Source organism: Rhinatrema bivittatum, chromosome 1, assembly GCF_901001135.1.
Source record: "Rhinatrema bivittatum chromosome 1, aRhiBiv1.1, whole genome shotgun sequence".
In the NCBI taxonomy this organism is placed as follows: Eukaryota; Metazoa; Chordata; class Amphibia; order Gymnophiona; family Rhinatrematidae; genus Rhinatrema; species Rhinatrema bivittatum.
In genome coordinates this window covers 527,960,020-527,981,440 of record NC_042615.1, presented here as the reverse complement: position 1 = coordinate 527,981,440, position 21,421 = coordinate 527,960,020, and the positions used below count along the sequence as shown (strand labels likewise).

Here is a 21,421-nt window from a genome sequence, read left to right as displayed (position 1 = left end):
TCTAAATGAACTGTAAAAATTGAACAAGTAAAATCGCTGTAGTGAATGAAGATACTGCAGCAAGATCTGAGGTCACATTATGCTCAGGTACATGCTGAGGCATGATGGGATGGCATGAACACTAATTTGCAGAAAGTAGCAGATCAGTCGTGACATTTGCATAGAACCTAATAATAGCGTCAGCTGGCAATAAAGTAACTCAGAGTGCTGAAAGTGTAAGGAAAAGAAATAAAAAGGTTTATTTTTTCTTTATCATAATGTGTATTTGTAATTCTGATAGGCATTTCTAAAAAAAAAAAAAAAAAAGGAAATCAAGGAGTTAGAAATTAGTAGGGATGTGCATTTGTTTGAAATGAATTGATACAACATAATGAATAAGTCTACATTCATTTCATTTGTGGCCCCTGAATTGAATGGAGAGGACCTACAAATGGAAGTCTGTCTCATTCATTAGTTTTCCTTTCATTTGTATGGCCCATGGCCCATTGAATAATAAGAATATAAGAATTGCCATACTGGGTCAGACAAAGGGTCCATCAAGCCCAGTATCCTGTTCCAACAGTGGCCAATCCAGGTATCAAGTACCTGGCAAGATCCCAAACAGTATATAGATCCCATATTGCTAATGCTCGCAATAAGTAGTAGATTTCCCCAAATTCACTTTGTCAATAACAGTGTATGGATTTCTCCTCGAGGAATTTGTCCAAACTTTTTTTTTAAACCCAGCTACACTAATTGCCTTAACCATATCCTCTGGCAATGAATTTCAGAGCTTAATGATAAATTGAGTGAAAAAATACTTTTTTCTTATTTGTTCTAAAAATGTTTTCCGTTGATAAGCAGGGCTGAATTAGCCATGATCTGTAGATGATGTCATCAGGCAGCACGGAATGGAATTGTCTCTCCAAGCTTGTAGAACTTTGAGCTCTACTGAGCATGTGCTGGAGTTCCCCGCACAGCATTTCCTTAGTTTCTCTTCAGTCTGTTTTTTGTCCGTGCTCTGCAGGGACAACTTATTCTATCACAAATTCTGCTCCTAAGTCTATATTTTTTTCTATCTCACTTATTCCAGCATCCCACAACAGCACCTTTCAGTATCTTTGACCTGGAGAAAATGTGGGTGGGCATTGGGCACATCGGGGTGGTGCCACTTGGCCAGATAAGTTATCTGGCTTTTCAGCCTTAGATGGATAAATTCCACCTAAGTTAGTCCTGCTCAATAGCAAGTCTAAACTTAGTCAGATAAGACTCAACCATCTAACTCGCAATCTATATGGGGATATTCAGCAGCATTGCCGTGCTCCTTAATATCCCATTCAAGTTAGCCAGATATGTCTATTCGACTAACTTAGATTCCCATCTAACTTTCAATATCTACCCCATGAAGCATTGTGGCACTCAAAGTAAGGTGCATCAGTGCACTCAACACATGGCATATCAATGTGCTCGAAGCATAGCACATTGGTGCATTTGCCGCACAGTGCATCAGTGCATTCGAAGCAAGATGCACCAATACTCCCTCCTCGTATCACCAGAGCCTTACCAGTCTCCCAACTACTTACAGAAGGTCTCTGTCTACAGTCTTCAGATCTCATCTGTTTTGTCCTTCTGCTACCATCCATCCAATCCTCCTCCAATAAGGTTACAAGAATCCATTCTGTCTGGGGAAGATGCCCCACCACTCACACCAGTCCAGAGATCTTAACATGCCATGGAACAAATTACAGACATTATAGAGGGGTTTTTCACCTCTTTCATACCAAAACTGAAGCAGCTAATTTTTCCACCAGTCTACGTAAAAAGAAAAATTAAGGTTTTTCCTTCCAACCTATCTTTTTTTTTGTTCTCTACCTTACTGTTTTGTTGTACATCTCTAAAATCTCAGCCTAGTTATCCCACCCTTTGTCTTCCTTGGTTATACTGCACTTTGTCTCCAAAAAGCCTCAGTCAGAAGGAAGAAATACAGGCTCAACAGAAAAGATGCACAGGAGAGACCTTTTACATGTTCTAAATGTGTAAAAGGTTTTAGTAGGAAGAGAAAACTAATTCAATATCAGAAAATCAATAAAGAGAAGAGACTGTATTCAGTTGCAGAATATGGGAAAAACTTCTTCACAAATTATCAGGAAAGCCATACTAATGAGAGATCATTGTTATGTTCTGATTATGACAAAAGTTTTAATTGGAATGCAAATTTAACCAGAAACTCAAAATTTCACCTAGTCTACAAGATCAAGTTCAAGTAGGTAATATAATAAAAGGTTATGTCTTAAAAATACTGATGACAGATCATTCTCTTGTACTAAATTGGGCAAGTGGCAAGTGCTTCAACAGGAAGACAGACTCTGCCTTGCTGCTATACCCCTTATCCTATATCTTAGGACTCTTTCTTCTACTGAATATTTCTGCCATAAACAGACTTTGCACATTGAGGGTCTTGCTATTATTCTGCCTTGTTATCATACCTCAGACTCTACACCTTTGGGTGTCCTTTCCATGTGGAAGTTTGCTTTGTACCTTTGAGTATTAATGCCACTGTCTGTTCTACTTTGTCCCTTTTTCGGTGACCTGGGGTTTTTCTTGCCACCTTTTCTGTTTCATTTCCCTTTCATGGTGCCTTAGGATATTGATGTCACTCTTGTTGCCACTTTGCCTTTTGTGCTGCATTCGAAGGTTCATGCCATTATTATTGGTGCCTTTTTTGAAACCTTGAGATGTTCTTCTCCCTCTTGTTGTTTCTTTACTTCTCTAAAGGTGCCTTGGAGATCTCCTGCCACTGCTGGTCCCAGTTTGCTGCATTACAGGTCTTTGGGCTCTTCATGCTGCTTTTAGTGTCATGTTGACAGTTATGATTTGTTGGCATACCTTCACCCTTCTGATGATGTCTACCCACCAGTTTCATTAGAAATTATTAGAAAATCCCAACTTGGGAGCCCAAAATAAGCTCTTTTGCTTCCCCCATTGACTATACTGGTAAATGAATGAACAAATAAAACAAACAAATGGATTTATATTTTGTTTGAAATTAATGAAAAAAATGGAGGTGCCCTACAAAATTAATCAGAAGCTGAAATGAAAAATGTTTCTCTGTACATCCCTAGAAATTAGGCATTATCCCAGGACAAGCAGGATGCTAGTCCTCACATATGGGTGACATCATTGATGGAGCCCTATTGCGGAAAACTTTCTGTCAAAGTTTCTAGAAAATGTTGACTGGCACTCTGAGCCCACTGAGCATGCCCAGCATGCCATGATACTCTCTGCCACAGGGATCTCCCTTCAGTCTTCGTTTTACCGTGCTGCTGTTAGCATCGCGGAGCAGGAGCCTGTGTGAGTTTTCTCACATACTGTCTGACTAAAAATCAGATTAAAAAACAATTATTTCTCTCCCATATCTGGGTCTCCCGTGTTACCACCATCCGGTGAGTACTTTTTCTCTCATTTTTACTCTCTTGAGTAAAAAATATTTTTTCTTCTCATTTTCATCGATGGCTGTTGGGGAAAATATGGTCACGGGATTTAAAAAATGTCCCAACCGTAATCGGACTATGTCTATTACAGATCCACACCTCGAGTGTGTCCTTTGTTTAGGTCAAATACACGATGTAACATCATGTCCCAAGTGTGCTGAAATGACCATGAAGGGCCGAAAGGCCCGACAAGAAAAGATGGAACACTTATTCCATCTAAAACTTTTGCCTTCCCCATCGACGTCCACTCAATCATCTCCGGCCGGAGTCTCAAAACTTTTAATTCTCGAAATACATCGTCCGGAAGGCTTGGGGGATTGTTCATCGCTGACCCCATCTGTGGCATCGATGAGGTCAGCGGCGGAGCATCGAGCAAAGCATCGCCATTGGCACCGTCATCCATCGATCCTGGAGGCGCTTCTCTCCCCAGAGAAATCGACTGCAAAACGGCCTCGCCTTCAAAAAATACCGAGGCCTTCGACGCCGAGGCCTTCACCTCCTCTCGATGCGCCGACCATCGAACCTCCACAGGGCCCTGTGGAAGGACCAACAACACCTCCACCGCCACCACGTGTAGCTGCTCTGCCTGCACCAGCTATCACGGAGGAATTGACAGATTTTATCCGTCAAGCGGTGCTCCAAGCGTTGCAGGACCATCGACCACCGATGCTCTCGCCGACGTCAATGCCAGTGCCCACACCAATGCCGGCCCTCCCGCCGATGCCGGTGCCTGCACCGATGCCGGTACTAATACCGAAGCCACTGCCTGCACCGACACTGAAGCAGCCATCGACGCCGATGCCAGGCCCAATGCCGGAACCAGTCGATACAGACGCCAGTGCCTGGGGCCCCAGCTCAGCCAGAATTAGCGTTGTTTCAACTTCTATTGAACAGATTCGACGCAATCATCGGTGCTCTACCACCGTAACCGATTCTAGCCAAACCACATGAAGAAGTCCCTGGACGGACACCGTTTGATGATCCTTAGCCATGTCCTTCAGGGCTTTTTCAACCACCAAGGTCTTCTCCCACTTCTCCATGTAGAGAAGACCCATACGATTCCTGGGAGGACAAACATTCAGATACTACTTCTGAGAGTTTTATGCCTGACCCTTCTCCGGAGGAAGGAAGAAATCCCCACTGGAAGATTTATCCTTCACTAATTTTGTTAAGGATATGGCAGACACCATACCATTTACCTTGGTATCTGAAGAGGACACAAGACAGCAAACTTTGGAAGTCCTGCAGTTCGTGGACCCTCCAAAAGAAGTCTTGGCCATCCCTGTCCACGAAGTACTGTTGGAATTACAGCTTAGACTCTGGGAGCATCCATTCTCAGTACCATCCATTAACAAGAGAGTGGATACCACTTATTTAGTTCAAAATGTCCCTGGATACCAAAAATCTCAACTGTCATATCAATCTGTTGTTGTTGGGTCTGCACAGAAGAAGTCTAAGAGAATAAGACCTCATTCTTCCACTCCTCCTGGGAAGGATCACAGATTCCTGGACTCCTTGGGCAGGAAAGTGTATCAGGGAGCCATGTTCAATTCAAGAATTGCGTCATATCAGCTATATATGATGTAATACCAGAGGAATCTGTGGAAGCAGATGCAAGAGCTTTCCAATTTTCTTCCTCAGCAATACCAAGAAGCAGCTCAAGCCATAATAAATAAAGGGCTTGAAGCTGGTAAGCACGAAGTCCGAGCCGCTTACGACAATTTTGAAACTGCTTCCAGAGTAGCGGCCTCAGGAATAAGTGCACATCGCTGGGCATGGTTGAAGGCCTCGGACCTCAGACCTGAGGTCCAGGAAAAACTGGTTGATTTGCCATGCGCAGGTGACAACCTCTTTGGCTCAAAAGTGCAGGATGCTGTTGCCCAGTTGAAAGAACATACGGAAACCTTGCGCCAACTGTCGTCAGTTCTGCAAGATTCTGCTGCATCATCATCTCACCATCCTCCAAGGAAGGAATCTCGAAGGCCTTTCTACAGGCAGAGACGTTATTACCCTCCAGCATCAAGGGGCAGATCTTCTTGTCCACAGCAAAGATCTCAGCTCAGACAACCTAGAGCTGCTAGGCCTCAACCTCCACCGCAGATGGGACTGGCTGCAGGTTTTTGAGGCCATCACCAGAGACCAAAGCCATCTCCACAACCCAACACCGGACCTGCCAGTAGGAGGCCGAGTTTCCTCCTTTTACAATGATTGGCTGCAGATAAAAACAGACCAATGGGTACTCTCAATAATATCTTGAGGTTACCAACTCAATTTTGTCTCAGTTCCAAGAGATTCTCCTCCAAGACCTCTTCCACTAAGCAAAAATCACATAATTCAACTACAAGCAGAATTATCCACCCTTCTGAGAGCTAAAGCCGTAGAGTCCATGCCCCGGACTCAGCAGGGCAGAGGATTCTACTCCCGTTATTTCCTCATTCCAAAGAAAACCGGAGACCTACATCCCATCCTAGACTCAGAAATCTCAACAAATTTCTGAAGAAAGAAAAGTTCAGGATGGTTTCTCTAGGTACAATGCTTCCACTTCTTCAAACAGGAGATTGGATTTGTTCTCTGGATCTACAAGACGCTTACGCTCACATTCCAATATTCCCTCCTCATTGCAAGTATCTGCGCTTCCTGGTGAGTCACCAACATTTCCAGTACAGAGTACTACCATTTGGACTCGCTTCAGCTCCCAGAATATTCACCAAATACCTGGCAGTAATAGCAGCACACTTACACAAGGAAAGTGTCCACGTCTTCCCTTATCTGGACGACTGGCTCATCAGAAGTCAATCTCAACAAGGAGCACTAACTTCTCTCAACCTAACAATTGCTCTACCTCACTCCATGGGATATTTCATGAGTTATCAAAAGTCCCACCTCATGCCGTCTCACCTGCTTCAATTCATCGGAGCAGAATTGAACACCATCCTCTCAAAAGCCTTTCTACCTGACGATCGGGCAGAGACACTTTCCCTATTGGCAAACTCGCTACACTCGAAGAAACAAGCAACAGCTCATCAGTTTCTGACCTTACTAGGCCACATGGCCTCCACAGTTCATGACACTCCTATGGCAAGACTAGCCATAAAAATAACCCAATGGACTTTAAGATCACAATGGATCCAAGCCATTCAACCACTATCCTCTCCAATTCATGTAATGCACCAGCTGCGTTCATCTCTATTTTGGTGGGCGAACAAGGACAACTTGCGCAAGGGCCTGCCCTTCCAACAACTAGTCCCACAGACAACTTTAACTACAGATGCATCTACCTTAGGTTGGGGAGTTCACATAGACAATCTCCAAACCCAAGGTACTTGGACAAAACTCGAAGCAACATTTCAAATCAATTTCTTGGAACTTCGAGCTATACGTTATGCTCTGCATGCATTCAAGGACTGCCTTTCACACAAGACTGTTCTCATTCAAACGGACAATAGGGTAGCCATGTGGTACCTGAACAAACAAGGAGGTACGGGCTCGTATCTCCTTTGTCAAGAAGCCGCATAGATTTGGAACTGGGTCCTAACACACTCAATGTTTCTCCAGGCCATTTATCTGGCAGGCATTCACAACGTAGTAGTAGATCGCCTCAGTCGTCAGTTCCAACCACACGAGTGGTCCCTGGATCCCATAGTAGCGACCAGGATATTTCAACATTGGGGGCAACCAACAATAGACCTCTTTGCATCACACCTGAATCACAAAGTGGACAAATTCTGCGCTCTGCACAGACAGAAACACCAACCAGCCAAGGACGCCTTTGCTTGCCCTTGGAACTCAGGCCTACTATACGCGTATTCTCCAATACCGCTCATAACCAAAACTCTAGTGAAGTTACAACAGGACAAGGGGTCTATGATACTCATAGCCCCATATTGGCCTCGACAAGTATGGTTTCCCATACTCCTAGACCTCTCGATCAGAGAACCAATTCGCGTGGGTGTAGCTCCCACTCTCATAACTCAGGATCAGGGTTGGTTGTGCCATCCCAACCTTCAATCCCTATCCCTGACAGCATGGATGTTGAGAGCTTGATCTTACAACCCCTCAATCTTTCAACCAATGTCTCTCAAGTGCTTATAGCTTCATGTAAACCTTCAACACGGATGAACTATTCTTCGAAATGGAAAAGGTTTACCTTGTGGTGCACAGCAAAGAACATTGACCCTTTCTCCTGCCCCACAACTTCTCTACTAGACTACTTATGTCATCTTTCAGATTCTGGTCTCCAGATATCATCTGTAAGAGTACATTTAAGTGCAATATCAGCTTACTATAACAAGATGGGAGATGTACCAATATCCATACATCTTCTTGTCAGTAGATTTATGAGAGGTTTAATTCACCTTAAACCACCAATTCGGCCACCTGTCACAGAATGGGACCTGAATCTGGTCTTAACAAGGCTCATGCATTCTCCTTTAGAACCCATGACTTCCTGTGATCTTAAATTTCTCACATGGAAGATGATCTTCCTTATAGCCATTACATCAGCTAGAAGGGTTAGTGAGCTACAAGCACTTGTCACTTACTCACCCTATACAAAATTCCTACATGACAGAGTGGTTCTCCGTTCGCATCCAAAATTCCTTCCCAAAGTAGTTACGGAATTCCACTTGAACCAATCCATAGTTTGGCCCACATTCTTTCCAAGGCCTCATTCTCACCAAGGGGAACGGGCCTTACATACCTTGGACTGTAAATGTGCGCTGGCATATTACTTAGACCGCACTCAGCCAACAGGAAATCCACTCAACTCTTTGTTTCCTTTGATCCAAACAAACCAGGTAAAGCAGTGGGCAAACACACTCTCTCTCCAACTGGCTAGCAGACTGCATACAGTTCTGCTATGAAAAAGCAGGCCTTCCTCTCCAAGGGCGAGTAAAAGCACATTCAGTGAGAGCAATGTCAACCTCAGTAGCACACTATCGTTCAGTGCCAATTCTTGACATATGTAAAGCTGCAACATGGAGTTCTCGTCACACCTTTGCAGCTCATTACTGTTTGGACAAAGAAGGATGACAAGATTCAGCCTACGGACAATCTGTCTTAAAGAACTTATTTCCAGTATAATCCCAACTCCTTCTACATCCAACCTTCTTTGATTTTCGGCTGCCTCATTTTCACCAACAATACTTCAGTGTTGCTTCACTACAAAATGACTCTGCCTCTAGCTTGCTAATCACCCATATGTGAGGACTAGCATCCTGCTTGTCCTGGGATAAAGCAAAATTGCTTACCTTGTAATAGGTGTTATCCCAGGACAGCAGGAAACCCACCCGCCACCCCGCGGAGTTGGGTCCGATACGTTTTTGGTTTGTTTTTTTTTGCTAAAGCTTATTGCTACATACGAGACTGAAGGGAGACCCCTGTGGCAGAGAATATTATGGCATGCTCAGTGGGCTCAGAGTGCCAGTCAAAAGTTTCTAGAAACTTTGACAGAAAGTTTTCCGCAATAGGGCTCCATCAATGATGTCACCCATATGTGAGGACTACATCCTGCTATCCTGGGATAACACTTATTACAAGGTAAGCAATTTTGCTTTACAGCGCAGTTTGAACAGAAGATTGATTATGTTGAAGTATATATTTAAATATGTACACCCAAGCAATATATGCTCTATAGGTGTAAAATAACTTTCAGTTTTTACAAAGCATGTCACAGGATCTTTGTTTCTTGCATGGTGATGCTCTGTTCTTGACTTTTCCCTACCCTTCCTAAGCAAGGTTTCTAGAGATGCAGATATTCCAAATTCTGTCTCAGTTCATAGAACCCAGCATGATTTAGAAAGCAAGACCTGAACTTGGTCTACAAATATGGAGGAAATTAACTTCCAATATGCAGTTTCCATGCTGTTGTTTTGCTTTTTTCAAGAACCACCGTTTCTCAGCAAAAATTAGTTTTCAGCAAATAATACAATTTGTGTTTAATTAGCATTTAACCACAGAGGCTGAATCAAATGTTCCTTATTTTAATATTGCTTTTGTGGGTTAATAGTTTTGATGTATTTGGCACTTTTGGAACTTTTCAGATATTGTATTTTTATTAATATTAATATGTTAATTGGCTTTAATGCTTTTATTTTCTTATCATAGAAACATAGAAATGATGGCAGAAAAGGACAAAATGGTCCATCCAGTCTGCCCAGCAAGCTTATGGTGGTATCTGCCACGCCGTGCAGGTTACCCCCATGCTTATCAGTTTCCCAAACCATAAAAGTCAGAGCCCTCGTTGGTCACTGAATCCAATTCCATATTACCCCTTGCTGTTGAAGGATGATTGTGATTTTGTATTGTCATAAGAACCTAAGAACATAAATTGTCATACTGGGTCAGACCAAGGGTCCATCAAGCCCAGCATTCTGTTTCCAACAGCGGCCAATCCAGGCCATAAGAACCTGGCAAGTACCTAAATATTAAGTAGATCCCATGCCACTGATGCCAGTAATAGCAGTGGCTATTCCCTAAGTCAACTTGATTAATAGCAGTTAATGGACTTCTCCTCCAGGAATGTATCCAAACCTTTTTTTAAACCCGGCTACACTAACTGCACTAACCACATCCTCTGGCAACAAATTCCAGAGCTTAATTGTGCATTGAGTGTGTATACTTTATTGTAATTGATGTTCTTGTACAACACCCAGAGTTCTTAGAAGTTAGGTTTCTAACAAATGTAAAAAATAATGCACTGTATCATCACAAGTATGTTTAAGGTTTGGGGTAGTAGAGAGCTTGCTGTCAGATAGATGTGAGAAATCTTCTACTGAGGCACAAGCCAAAATCAGTAAACAATGCAAGTAAGGTTGCTCTCTCTTCCAAATACTTATCCTAAGAGATAGCTGCCATAGCTATTAGAAAACTAGATAAAATGCAGTAGAAGTGGCTTTTGTGATATTATATGGTGTCAAAAGTTCCAAACAAGACCCTCCATCACCATAGAAAATGACTGCTGGCAACTAAATCAAAACTGAAAACTTCCTTATGATCATGAGGGAGCTGTAATCCCTAAAAGTACTAATGACTGAGACTCATGTTGCGACTAAAGAAATTAAAATAAAGGTGGCTTCTCTTCCAACACAATTTTTTATTTCAAAAAGTGTGGATGAATTGGAGGAAAGCATTTCCTTGTTGGAATAAACTATGACATTGGTACAGGACAAAGTCAAAACCATTACTGAACTGTAAAGGGGAGTTTGACTATACAAATGATGAGAGCAATTTTCAAAGCCATTTACCCAAGGAAATAATTTTTCCAGATAATCTGACCTGCCTGAAAACTGCCTTCTTCTTCCCAACTAAATTTTATGCAAGTTATCATAGCATGCATACTTTTAGCCAGGTTAAGAAGTGGCATTTCTAGGGGCATGTTTAGGTTCAGAGAGTAAAGCACATGCACAAAACTGAATTTTCATTTTGTTCCTTCATCTGGAGAAAAAGGAGGTGCAATGTACCTGGAGACTTTTATGCCTGCATAGCCATATAAGCAAAAAAAGAAAAACTGCACAGATATTTTCTTTTAATTTCCTACATGACCCGTGGGTAGAAAAGTATCTGTAGATTTTGCATCTACTGGGCTACTCAAAATTGTCCCTAATACAAGTAGGAAAAGCAGAATCTGGAAGAATCCAGGGACAATGGAAGGTGATGATCCATTGGAATTTATGGACACATTTTGTCCAAAGCTACTGGAAATTCAGTTTATGAAGGACTTTGAGATTGAAAGAGTGCATAGCATGGCTTCCCATAACACCAGCAATAAAAAATACACTAGACCAGTGATCTTCATCTACTGGGGCTGAAGCCAGGCCAGGGAAGGGTCCTGGTCTTCCTCTGAAACTGCAGATGGCTGTAAGGGGGTGGGATCACCCTCCTCCAATATTGCTCTCTTCTCCCAGTTTTTTTTTCTCCTCACTCCTCCTTGTCCCAAGCTCAAGCCCCAAGATCTTTCTTCCCCAACTGTTCCAGCTCTCTCTCTCCATTTTCCCTGAAAACGCATGTTCTTCAGAGGGGCTGTTCTCCCTTAATCTCTCTCTTGCTCTTACACCTTTGCCTGGTTCAACCCCCACCACATTCTCTTTTCTTCACCTGCGCAGGCTTGATCCCAACCACTTCTTCCTCTATCTCAGCCCAAATGGTGTAATGTAGCAGCAGTTCAATTTCTAGCAGGCATGGGCCAGTGCTGCTGCCTCCCTTCTCTTCCAGCTGCTTGGACCTTAGGAATCTTAAACAAAAAGCCCTGATCCAGAATAGAAGGTGCACTATGGTTCCACACAAGCTGCCACTGGCGCATAAGCTTTACATTGAAGAAATCTGCCCTAGACCAGTGATGATCTATGTATTGAGATACCCTCATCTATTTGAAATTCTGAACAAAATCAAGTCACGAGGCATCTGTACTACGGGAAGGAAAGAAAAATTTGACTGTAATGAATCTAAATAGTCACAGCACAAAAAAGGAAGAAGTTCTGACCACGTGGGTGCTCCTAAGAAATATAACAGCAAAGATTAGATTGTTTTGTCTAGCGAGGCTGAAAGTCATCATGAATAATGAGGCTAATGCATTTGAGGATCCTGAAAAGCTACAAAGTTATATTGATTCTCCTTCAGAAAGCAAACTGAAGACGCAGTGATTCATATAGGCAGAAGGAGAAGGCATATGGGAGAAAATTGGAGTGATACAATCAGTTTTATGTACTGTAATCCTTTCTAAAAAAACAAATATATATGGGAGTTATTTTAAAAGCCATTTAAAGTACATGCATAAAGCGTTGTTACAAAATAGCCCCGTGCTCTGTGCGTGTAAAAGTATGCACAAAAACCAGTTACGTACTTACTTATACACAAAGATAGTAACTTTCTTACTGGCTCATGTGTGCGTGTTAGTCTGGATGCACACATGTTAATAAAATAGCCTGGCCACACCCACAGGGGCACTCAGTTTTAAGTGGGAGTGCACCTGTGCACAAAAATCCCGCTTCAAGCACAAAAGTGTGGGGATTTTAAAAGGGACACGCTGTGACGTCTTTGCCACTAAAACCAGTTCGTTCCAAGTTTGCCCAGTTAAGTGATTGGTCTTTCAAACCCTCCTTGTTTAATAGCTTTCCTTTCTACCTGTTATCCCTGACCTTTAAAACCCCACTGATCTGCCTAGATCTTTTTGTTTTCTCACTTACACATCATCCATAGCAGAAGTAAAGTTACGCGGCAGGGGACCCCGATGCGCATCAGTGCGCATAAATATGTATACACAAATTTTAGGTTAAAATCCAGGAACAGCCATGCCCCATCCAGACCATGCCCACAACCTGCCCTTTTTTGAAAACTTTTCATTTGTGCGAGCAGTGAGAGATATGCACGTATGTATTCGGCTTTTAAAATCTGCTCGGTGTGCACCAGCCTAACATATTTGCGCATACTCTGATTGATGCCCGAGTCAGGCTTTTAAAATTCACATTAAACTGAGCAGATGTTCCAGGGGTGGAGTTGGGCTGGAGTCGGCACACATGAGCATAACTTGATTTTAGAAAGTATATATTTTCCAAATGTACAAATTATGCCCTTTGAAGAGGTTGCGTAATTTTACATGAGTGAATCTCTGTACAAATGTGGCCAATTATATCCACATTTTCAAAGTGAATTTAAGCCCATAATTTATTTTTAAAATCTCTGGTAAAGTTAGTGTGTACCACGTGCAAAAGACTTTACCACTATTGTGAACTGTTTGAAAACTGCCTGTTGTGAACGATGTGTGCGGGAGTCCCTCTTGCCACAGCGCAATTGATGCAGCCTCATGGGTAAAACCCAAAGGTTTGCGCCGACGGTGGGCGAGCGAGTCTTTGCACGGGCCAAGCTATGACAAAGTCCAGGAGACCGTGACTAAGGTCAGATCCGAAGACCAGGCCGAAGCTGGAGATGAACGTGGAGCAAGGCTGAAGCTGATGCTGAAGAGAGACATGGAGCAAGGCTGAAGCTGAAGATGGAAGTGGAGCAAGGCTGAAGTCCTTCTTTGAAAAGTAGAGCTGCATGCCTGCCCGACACTATCAGTGTTTCGACGCAATGCATTTGCTTCAGGGGCTGGAGAGTTAACAGCATTCCAGGCTTCTCCTATCTGCTGTCAATCATGAGGGACTTCAGTCTTTAGAACCACCATTGCAAGCAATAAGATAAGTTTGATTGGATTGTTGTTCATACAGTTTGAGTAGTGTTTTTGAAGGAAAGTTGACATGGGGCAATACCTTCAGGTCACATATGTTTTTGAAATTTAAAAAGTAATTAAACACTCAACAACATGGGAGCTTTTTTAGAAGTCATAAAAGCAAAAACGGTACCTGTCTCTATTAGAGTAAACCAGAAAGTGGTTCAGACCTTGAGCAGGGGTATCGGACACAAGAGTTTAATCAGGAATATATTAAATCCCTGCTGTTTGTATCTTGGTGAAAACATAATAGTAGCCTTCCTCTGGTAATTTATTATATTTGCACTACACTTATAATTAAATAAACAAAACAATAAGCCATATGAAATATCAAAGGTTTACTACATACTTTATTTAAATATTCACAAAAACATAAATAGATGATATTTAGGAAAAACTCCAAAATCAAAACCTAAAATACAACATTACAAACCATCTGTAAAAACACAACATTACAAACTGCAAAATATAACCACTGGTGGGAAACCAAACCCAAAATAAATAAGAACTATCAAACACACAAATACACAACTCTAAAAACACCACTAAATATATACATGCTACTGTTAACCACAAAAACACGTACTACTATTAAATAGAGATGTGCATTCGTTTTTCCCAAATTAGACAATTTCAACGGAATTGTCTAATTCGGCATGGTTCGGGATGATGAAAACCAAACAGAATTGATCCGAAATTTCAGAAAAATTTGTAGTTCGTGTTAGCGTGCACTAATGGGAGTTAGTGTGCACTAACAAAAAAGTCTGGGGCCCACGAAAAAAAAATCCCAAACCACGGGAAAAACGAAATTTCCTGTGGGGGCCCGAAAATGAAGCCCGAACTGAAAAAAAACCCCAATGCACATCTCTACTATTAAACAACCACAAAAACCAGACCAACAAAAACCAGCAAAGACAAAATACAAACATACAACAAAGAAATCCTACAACTATAAAATTCCTGAATATCCAACATCGAAAGCGAGAAAATAGCTGTAAAGTTCTCAAACATCCACAATCTTCAACACTGAAAGAGAAAACAATGGCTGTGGAGTTTCAACATCAAAGAAGAGGCAATAACTGTAAAGTTCTTAAATGCCCAGTAGCTGTAGAGTTCTCAACTGTCCACACTCAACACTAGAAAAAAGGCAGTAGCTGTGGCATTCTTAAAAGCCAGGCTCATTTTGCATACATTTTAGGGGTCAATTTTCAAAGAGTTATGAGTTTGTCATGTAGAATTGGGTTTATATGCATTTCTGCAGCCTGTGTGCATGGCAAATGAATTTTTGGAAGGTCAGAAGTACCTGCTTCTTTTTGTGTGTGTAAACAAATAAAAACACCAGGGTATTTGGGCCAGGCTTCAGGACTCTGCAGATAAATATTTTGTCAGAAGTGTACACACAACTTACGCACACACTTTTAAACCTAGTACTAGTTAACATTTCTATAGCACTAGATGAAATATGCAGTGCTGCTGTTTGAGTTGTGGAAATGAAATCGCACTAGTCTTTTGTCTGCAGTTTTTAGATGGGAGGTCTGGGCTCAGTGGTGTGGGGATCAGGATGAACTGGTGGAAGGAGCCGAACTTTCAAACCCATCCACATTATGGCATTCACGCACATAAGTGGACTTGCAGAGATTAATGCTAGTATTTTGTAAATAAAATACCATGTATCTCTGCTTCTAAAGCACATGCATATGTTTCAGTGCATGAAAATATTTCTAATGAAAGAAAATGCATACTTTCTTTACCTGTTTTATAAACAATTTATTTATTTATTTATTGGTTTTATATCATCAGTGACATCATATCGGTTTACAGTATAACAGTAACTTATGCATGAAATGCGTTTGCCATAGAACGGGCTAGAGTAAGTAGGCATCACACACTGCAACTGGGAAAAAAACTATAACAGGGTGACCTGGGTGAACTATATACAGAGACTATATATACTGTTGCACAACTGCTAAGAAAATGTATAACGTTCACTTTGTTTTTCTGTTACACAACTGCTAAAAAAAAATGTATATTTTTGTAAACCGTTATGACGGCTCTACCGAATGACGGTCTATAAAACTCAACAAATAAATATAATGAACTGTAGAATTATATACAATACCGAATCATATGTGTGAAATAATTGGGACACTGTGCAAAGAAACATCCAGTATTCAACGCGGAGGTAGGAATATTATAAAGCATGCACGCGTACCATTTTGAAAATGCTTAGACCCTCTAGCACTTCACCCTGGGGCCCCATCACGTCACCCAGACTTCTCACCCAAAAACTACAGAGAATTTAGTTTTCTACATTTAAATGGCTTTGCGACTTACCTCCCCCCCAAATGCATAACTTTGGATTGAATTGTGTGCTCTGTTCAAAAATTCATAAAGGACAAAGCAGAATTGACTTTTCTTTAAGCCACTGTAATTTGTGTAATTTCAAGACATTTTGTGTTCTTCTCAGATTTAAATCTAATTCTGAAATTCTCCTTTGGCTGAGACAAAAAGAGGTTGAATTAATACAAGTTTGAAACTCGTGAGCAGTAGCTCGCATGTTTTCCTTTGGCAGGGTCATTAGGAGGCTTATAATTGCTCCTGATTTTCTCCGTAATCCTTTGGGCTAATTCTCAAAGGACTGAAATATAATCTTTTCTGATCTGCAACACACGGACATCAGGACTGAAAGAATGATTTACATTACATTAATTGTACCTGAGTTAAAAATCAAAACAAATTTCTTCTCTGTTTTTCCTTCCAAAGACGAACAACAACTTATCCTTACACAGAAACCCAGATGTACAGCCAAAACACTGGAGGAAATTACTTTGACACCCAAGGAGGCTCTGCACAAGTAACCACAGTGGTCTCATCTCACAATATGGTGGGTACAGGAGGAATTCAGATGGGTGTCACAGGAGGGCAGCTTATCAGCAGCTCTGGAGGGACCTACCTGATTGGCAGTACAATGGAGAATTCTGGTCACTCAGTGAGCCATACAACTCGAGCCTCCCCAGCCACGGTAAGTATACTGTATAAGAAAGAGAAGCTGAGAGCAGAATTGGTTTCTATATTTTTTAGTTACTCATTCAGCATTTACCAAAGGCATCACCTCTTTCCTTCCCTTCTTTGTCCCCCAAAGAAAACACATTAGAGCCAATGCAATATTGGCGTGCGTTAAAGGGGGATGCTCATGATTTGAGTGCCCGCTCCCTTAACACAACCGATCCACCTCTCCGGGGCACCCAATGCTTAAATGCAAAAGGGCTGCCGCGGTAAAAAAGGAGGCGCTAGAGGAAATTGCACGCCCCAGAAGTGTCAGGGATTTTATCTAGTACCTACAAAAGAGCCAACAAATCCTTGCATACTTACTTTAATCAGTTTTTGGTCTCCTGTTTTAAAAATAATAATGTTACGAAGAATATAATGCCATAATAACTGATGAGAATTACATTTAAAATAATATGAAAATTTGTAAAGGTGCCACTTAGCTGGCTGAAGGGATTCTTGCTGGTCCTAGAGATTTTCTGACCTGTTTTATAAATAAATTAAAAAGATGTGTGTGCATATAGGCACACAAAAAGATACATACTCAAAGACTGCAAGAGAGATGGAAATAGTACAAATTAAATTTTAAGCATAATTGTTAGCTCAGTGTTGCAAATAATTTAAGGAGCTATTTATTGAATAAAAAGATGTCTTTCTTCTCTGATCTTAGACTATCAACACAGTATGGTGTTGGAAACACTCTCTGTGTAATGAAAAAAAACCTTTATATATCATGACTCACGAAATAAACAACTGAAGTTTTATTACAGTGGGATATAATTAAAGCAAGGTTTTGATCTACAGTGGTGGTTCCTTGCTTTCCTGTTGTTAAAAAGAGGCGGGTGGGAGTTATATGTTTCAGTAGTTGTGTACATTTTCAAATTCTTAACATATTCTGATATTTCCGAGCTAGATGGTTGCAACTGATCATTATATTTATGTTTAGTATTTGAAAATTATAACTATCTGCTTTCTTATTTCTATAATTTATATGTAGTGGACTCACTTCCATATGTAGTCAAATAAAATGCTGGCTAGGATGGCCCAATTCAGTAAAATACTATAGGTCACATAAACAATGTAAGTCTCACAAAAATTGTACATGGCACAAAAAGATTTAATTCTATATGTGTAACTTCTCTGTCATCATCACTTTGTGCACTCAAAACTTTATTGTTTGATATGCCTATTTGCAAGCAATATAAGGTCTGTCTCTCCTTTGATAATTGAGTCCTTTAGATTATTTCCCATACTCTTTTGGATTAGTGGTGATAGAGAACTAAATTTGCATATTTTTTTTTTTTTTATCAGCATGACCTGTTTAAAAGCCAAAATTCTGTCTTCATCAGCTTATACCATGTAGATACAGCGCCACCTGCTGGCTCGACAGACCAAAGTCAACTCTTAGGAAAGAGCTCCTATCATGCCTCATTCCTTCTGGGATCCACTTTGCTGCACTTCCTCCCCAACTTTGTTGGTCTACTGGTGTATAAATGTGTGAACTGTGCACTGTAGGCCCCTTTTTCTCCATGTGGAAATCTATCTTCCTGCAGTGCATCTGAAGTCCTATTGATGTGGCAATGGTGCAAAATCAGGGCAGTACCCAAAACACTGGAGCATCAGAGGTGTTGTATGTCTGCAGTTCTGAACCCAAATCATACCATTGGCAACTGTTTCCCGCCAGATGCCATGATATTGGGATTAGGAGAGGAAGCCAAAAGGCTGAAACTCAGTGCTCAGAGCAGGAGTCTGGGGCACATAGTTTATATCTTGGATCTCTCCCTTATGAGAAAGGACCAACTGGGTTTATCAGAGCAGTTATAATTCCTCCTCAAAGAAGGCAAGGAGCCACCAGTGCCTAGATTGTGAGGCCTGAATGTACTCTTGAATGGTTTGTGAAGAGGTGTTCTCAGAGAGAGAAGTAGCAACGTAATGGTTAGAACAACAGGATGTGAACCAGGGAAGGAGGTTTAAAATCCTGCTGACACTGCTTTGACCTTGGACAAGTCACTTCACCCTCCATTGCCTCAGGTACAAACTTAGGGGCTTAGTCACTAAACCACGATATTTTAATTGCCGGGGATGGGGAGGGTGATTCCACAATGTTTTGTCCCTCGCTGGCAAAATATCATTGCAATAGTGCCGTGTTATTGTTTATCGCAGAAGAATTCTGCAGTAAACAACGTGGTGGTGGGGGGAGGGGAGGGAATGCGCGATGGCAGTCCTATCGCTGCCATTGGCTTAAACAGCCCTGCTTCCCTAAACTCCCCCAAAGTGTAAAAATGGCTCCCAGTGGTCTGCCCACCCCCCATTGCCTGAGCCAACAGCAACCCCCAAAAGAAAAAAACATGGTTTTAATAGTGTATTGTAATTCTCCACCCCTACCCTAATCCCTCCCATTTGTTAGAAAATGACACCAATGAAAGCCAAGCCCCCCCCCCCCCCCACACCCCAACAAAAAGTAAAATCCCTGAGGTCTAGTGAGCCCAGTGCACCCACTCACCCTGGAAAATATACATTGGGCAAAGGCTGGTCGGTGCCATTTTGAAATATGGCATTGACCGGGCCCAGAGCTAGGGAGTATTTCGGGCCCTCACTAGCCCACCTCAGATCTTTTTAAAGGTAATGGGGGGTCCGGAGTGGAGGTGGGGTCTGGTTGCCTCCTTAAGACTGCAAGGTCCTGGTTTCAAGGGTGGGGCGGCTGTATAGGGCCCACTAGTCTTCGGGAAGTTTGCCTTTTGTTGGGGCTGGAGGCAGGTGGGGCAGGAACTTGGGGGGAGGGCTTTTTATTGGAATGCGGGGCTTGACCTTCAATGGAGGGCATTTTCTGACTAATGGGAGGGGTTAGGGTAGTGGGCGGGATATTGGCAATGCTTTTAAAACTATTTTTATTTTCATTTAGGGGTTGCCACTATCTCCCTAGGCAGAAAGGAGATGGGCAACAGACGCACGGGGCCCATTTTTGCACTTTGGTAGGGTTTTGGCCCCAATACCTTTAGGGGAAGTTAGCTCCAACTCCTGAATTGTAGCTAATTTTGTTGCAATAACGGGGCTTCATTCAGCTGTCAAATTTGCATCAACTGTATTATGCACAAGTTGCTTAGCATGCATTATACAATTTTATGCATGCAAAGCAACTTATGTACATAGGAGGCAGCTTTTGACCAAATATCATGCAATATTGTCAATATGGCTATATTGTGTGATAAATAGCATTTATCCATGTTAAATGCTGTTTATCGCATATTATAGTCATATTGCAGCTTAGTAGATTAACCCCTTAGATTGTAAGCTCTGTGGGGATAGGGAAGTACCTACTGTACCTGAGTGTAATCTGCTTTGAAGTGGCTAACCAGTAATAAAAGGCAGAATATAAATTAAATTAGAGGTAAGGCCCCAGGATATCAAAAATCAAGAGAGCCAGTGGGAACCTTGGGATCAATGATGGTGACTTGAAATGCATTCTTAGGTAGACTGCCTCAGTAAACCACATAATTTTTCAAAATAGTTCCTTTACCAAGGTGTCCCTTCCCAAAGAGAAAAATGTAAGTGAGGGGTAGGCCTCTAAGCACTTAATTTCAAGAGTCCATACATCCCAGGCCTCTTTCTAAGGAAGGATCCATGGTCTTTTCAGGGGAAGTATTCATTAAAGTAGATAAAGGAGAGTAGTTTCAGAGGCCTGGATTATTCCTTTAGTCTGTTATAAGTATATTTGTTTAGACAAGTTATGATGGTCTTGAATCTGAAGGTGAAGGAGCCTATGTGGGATATATCCAGTCAGGGAGCCCTTCCTGGTGCAAGAGAAAGAATTGGCTCAGGCTCACCCTAATTTAAAGGAAATAATTCCAAAGTACTTCTTCCATCTAAATATGCCCCTTAAGTAAAAGGAAACCTGTGGGATTCTGTCCTTGGGATGGATCGGGTAGTCTCAGGTCTGTCAAAATACTGTCATCCCTCTAGTGGGAGTTGCATCATTAAAAAAGAATAGGCACATAGAAATGATCCTAAAGAGGAGTTTATGAACTTAACAGAACCTTATTGCACTTTGCAATTTCTTCAGCATATACTCAGGCCGATACAGTACAGTGCCCTCCGACGGAGCGCACTGTTAGCCGGCATTTGGATGCGCATTTTCGACGCGCTGGCTTTACCCCTTATTCAGTAAGGGGTAATAGCGCGTCGAAAACGCGCATCCAACCACCCCGAACCTAATAGCGCCTGCAACATGCAAATGCATGTTAATGGCGCTATTAGGTATTCCCGCGCGATTCAGTAAGTAAAATGTGCAGCCAAGCCGCACATTTTACTTTCAGAAATTAGCGCCTACCCAAAGGTAGGCGTTAATTTCTCCGGGCACCGGGAAATTGCACAGAAAAGCAGTAAAAACTGCTTTTCTGTGCACCCTCCGACTTAATATCATGGCGGTATTAAGTTGGAGGTCCCAAAAGTTAAAAAAAAATAGTAAAACAAAAAACAATTTGAAATAGGCTCGCGGGTTGGAAACCGGACGCTCAGTTTTGCCGGCGTCCAATTTCTGAACCCGTGGCTGTTAGCAGGCTTGAGAACTGACGCCGGCAAAATTCAGCTTCGGCTGTCAAACCTGCTGACAGCCACCGCTCCTGTCCGAAAAGAGGCGCTAGGGACGCACTCCGCTGGCCCTAATTTAAATAAATTACTTTACTGTATCACGCGCACAGGA

At 41.9% G+C, this 21,421-nt stretch overlaps 1 protein-coding gene across 3 annotated transcripts in view; it reads left to right on the top strand.

Annotated features, from left to right (window-relative positions):
- Nucleotides 1-21,421, top strand: part of RFX3 (regulatory factor X3) — a 703,712-nt gene that overhangs the window by 390,919 nt on the left and 291,372 nt on the right. For all 3 annotated transcript variants that reach the window (XM_029613424.1, XM_029613416.1, XM_029613406.1), the window contains exon 4: nt 16,438-16,696. In XM_029613424.1, the coding sequence (XP_029469284.1) occupies nt 16,438-16,696 (259 nt within the window). The remainder of the gene's footprint in view (nt 1-16,437; nt 16,697-21,421) is intronic.